Source organism: Pterocles gutturalis, unplaced genomic scaffold (genome assembly GCF_000699245.1).
Source record: "Pterocles gutturalis isolate BGI_N339 unplaced genomic scaffold, ASM69924v1 scaffold9991, whole genome shotgun sequence".
In the NCBI taxonomy this organism is placed as follows: Eukaryota; Metazoa; Chordata; class Aves; order Pterocliformes; family Pteroclidae; genus Pterocles; species Pterocles gutturalis.
In genome coordinates, this window is record NW_010100359.1 from 1 (window position 1) to 2,754 (window position 2,754).

The following is a 2,754-nucleotide window of genomic DNA, read 5'->3' on the forward strand; positions in this document are numbered from 1 at the left end:
TTGGGGGTGACCAGCGGGCTCCCACACGGCTCCGGGTCCCCAGAATGGACCCTCTCGGGGCACTGCCGGTACCTCTGTCCCCCGGGGAGCAGGGACGAGTGTGCAGCTGGAGAACTCCCAAGGACACGGATGGGGAGGGACGCTCTGGGCTCTCCCCCCACCCGGGGCTGGGTTAAATCCCTCAGATCCCACAAGCAGATGGTGTGAAATCCTGGCAGCAGCTCCGTGCCACAGGGGACACGGTGCCCTCGGAGGGGCCAGAGGCTGTGGGCCCATGCTGGGGGGGCTCCGGCGGGACCCCCTGGGCTGCGCAGAGCTCAGCCGCAGGGAAGCAGCCCATGGCGAGGGGCTGGTGCCTTCCCAGAGCTTTGTGTTGGCTGTGGTGGGCAGCACCCTGGTGCCCAGCATCGCTCCTTGGGTGAGGAGCAGCCTACAGAGGGGTGCAGGGGCCGGGCACCACCCAAAAGCGATGCCCTCTGCACCGGGAGGGTGCGGGGTTTGGCCTGGACCAGCAGCAGCCTTGGAGAAAAAAAAACAACAAAAAAACAACAACAAAAAAACAATCCCACACTAAAAACCAACCCTGAACGTTTCCCAGGGTGGGTCAGACAGGGAGGGATGAAGGTACCTGCGGGGTCTGGTGCCAAGTCAGGGCTCAGCACCCAAGCTCTCCTCCACCCTGGCACACATCCCAGCTCTGCTGCACCCAGGCTGCCCCAAGCCAGATCCTGGCCACAAAAATGCCAATTTCATTCCAATTTGGGCTTAAAAGGCATTTGGAGGAGTGGAGGCAAATGCTGGTGCTGAGAGATTTGGAAACAATCCTGTGTGGTCTGGTCACCTGTGGAAATGTCGGCGCAGCCAGGGTGACAGTGGGGACAAACACGCCAGCCGCACGCTGAACCCACGTGGTGACAAGGTCCCAGCGTGGAGCCAGCAGCTGCCTTGCTCCAGTAACGTGCCAAGGGGGAAACGGCACATGCCACTGCCCTGCCCCGTCACCCACAGGGGACAGACTCGAGCACAGAGACACCCCAAAGCTTGGGTGGAGCCCTGCCCAGCACCCAGGGGCTGCGGAGAATGTGGGAAGGGGGGCGAGAAGCCCCAGCTGGCTGCTGACTCTGAAAAGGTATGAAAACATCAGGTCTGTCTCCAGTGCTGAGGAATAGAGGCTCAGTGGCCCTCATCGCCCGTGTCACACGCGTGACCCCATCCACAGCGCTTGGGCACATATATGGGTGACCAAAACTGGTGACGTCTCCAGTAAAAACTCCTTCCATGGGCTCCTGAACTGGGCCAGACTGGGCTGCAGATGGGGCTCCCCGCTCCAGCTGTGTCCCCAAGCACCAGAGCCCTGGGGTCACCCAGCCGGCCGCAGCAGCAGCTTTAGGGACTAAGAGGATTGAGCCTGAGGCTTGGGTCGAGGGGAAAAGCCCCGTCAGCAGGATGCCAGTCCCCACGGCGCAGCAGGAGCCTGCCAGCCCCTCTCCTGGGCAGCACCATTGGGGCTCCTGGGGCACCCCCCAGGCAATGTCTGTCCTCCTCTTCGGGCTGGGGGACCCATACCATCAGGGAGCTCACCCCATGCTCTCTCCTCCCATTACGGTTGGAGTCAATCATCTTAAAGGTCTTTTCCAACCCACATGATTCTGTTCTACGATTTTATTCCAGCAGCCCTGGGGCTCCCTGCCACAGCCCATGGGGACCCCACATCTGGGCAAGGACTAAATCCCAGCTTGACTGGCACAGGAGCTCCCACCACCAGCACTTTATTCCCTGCCAGCTCCCTGGTGCCCACACTGGGCTGCCCAGGGCAGGTCTGGTCTGGGTGCTGGCTGATGGCAGCAGACACCAGCCTCAGCCGTCCCCGGACCGGTTAAATGCAGGGGAAAGTCTGGGCAGGCTCTGCCTCACCCTGTAAGCCTTTTTCCCTGCAGAAAGAAAAAGCACAGCCAAATCTTCCAAACTTTGCCATGAAACAACCCCATCCCAGGGCAAAGGCTGCCACGAGCGCAGCCCTGGCCTGCCCCGACAGGAGAGGCCAAACCCACAGCAGCTCCTCCACTGCAGAGGCAAGGAGTGACCCAGCTCGGCACCAGCACCAACAGCGATTCCAAGGCATTGCAGCGCTACAACCGACGAGAGTCAGAGCCCAAAGCCAGCCCCGATCCCCCCAGCAAAGCTCAGGCAGGGAAAGTGGATCTGTTTCACACCGAGCCACCACAGCAGCAGAAGCCCAGAGCAGCCCCCAGGCCCCGCGTTGCAGCAACAGGCTCCAACACGCAGAGCGGAGCCCACCCAGTCCAAGCCTCGAGCCAGGCTGAGGGCAGGCAGTGCTGATCCTGGCAGGGAAAAAGGGGCAGATCCAGGAAACGGGAGGTGATGGGGAGGAGGGGGGGGGGAAGCAACAGCTCAGCCTGGATTTGGAAGGAAAAGGTGGTTGTAATTGTGCCAGAGAGCAAATCTAGTTCCTCTGCCGCAGCAAGGCGCTGATCCATGATGGTGGAGGCGGCCGTGAAAGCGCGGCTGAGGGGGTGCGGGAGGCAGCGCGCCCAGCCCGTGTCCCCCAGCTGGGGCTCAGGTAGAGGCCTGCAGCTTGGCGAGCCCGTCGGCGTACTGGAACTGGGTGCCGTTCTCATACTCATACATGTCCAGCGCCACCTCACAGCTCTCCCGCACCACCCGCTCCTCATCGCAGGCAAAGGCACGCAGGGTCTCCAGGCAGGAGGGGCGGGCGATTGAGCCCAGGGCCTC

General features: G+C 62.1%; 1 protein-coding gene across 1 annotated transcript in view; it reads right to left on the minus strand.

Annotated features, from left to right (window-relative positions):
- Nucleotides 1-2,577: 2,577 nt before the first annotated feature.
- DOHH (deoxyhypusine hydroxylase/monooxygenase) overlaps nucleotides 2,578-2,754 on the minus strand; it is a gene marked incomplete at its 5' end in the record, with an annotated part of 2,327 nt that continues 2,150 nt past the window's right edge. The window contains one exon of the mRNA XM_010079440.1: nucleotides 2,578-2,751. Within this exon, the coding sequence (XP_010077742.1) occupies nucleotides 2,578-2,751 (174 nt within the window). The remainder of the gene's footprint in view (nucleotides 2,752-2,754) is intronic.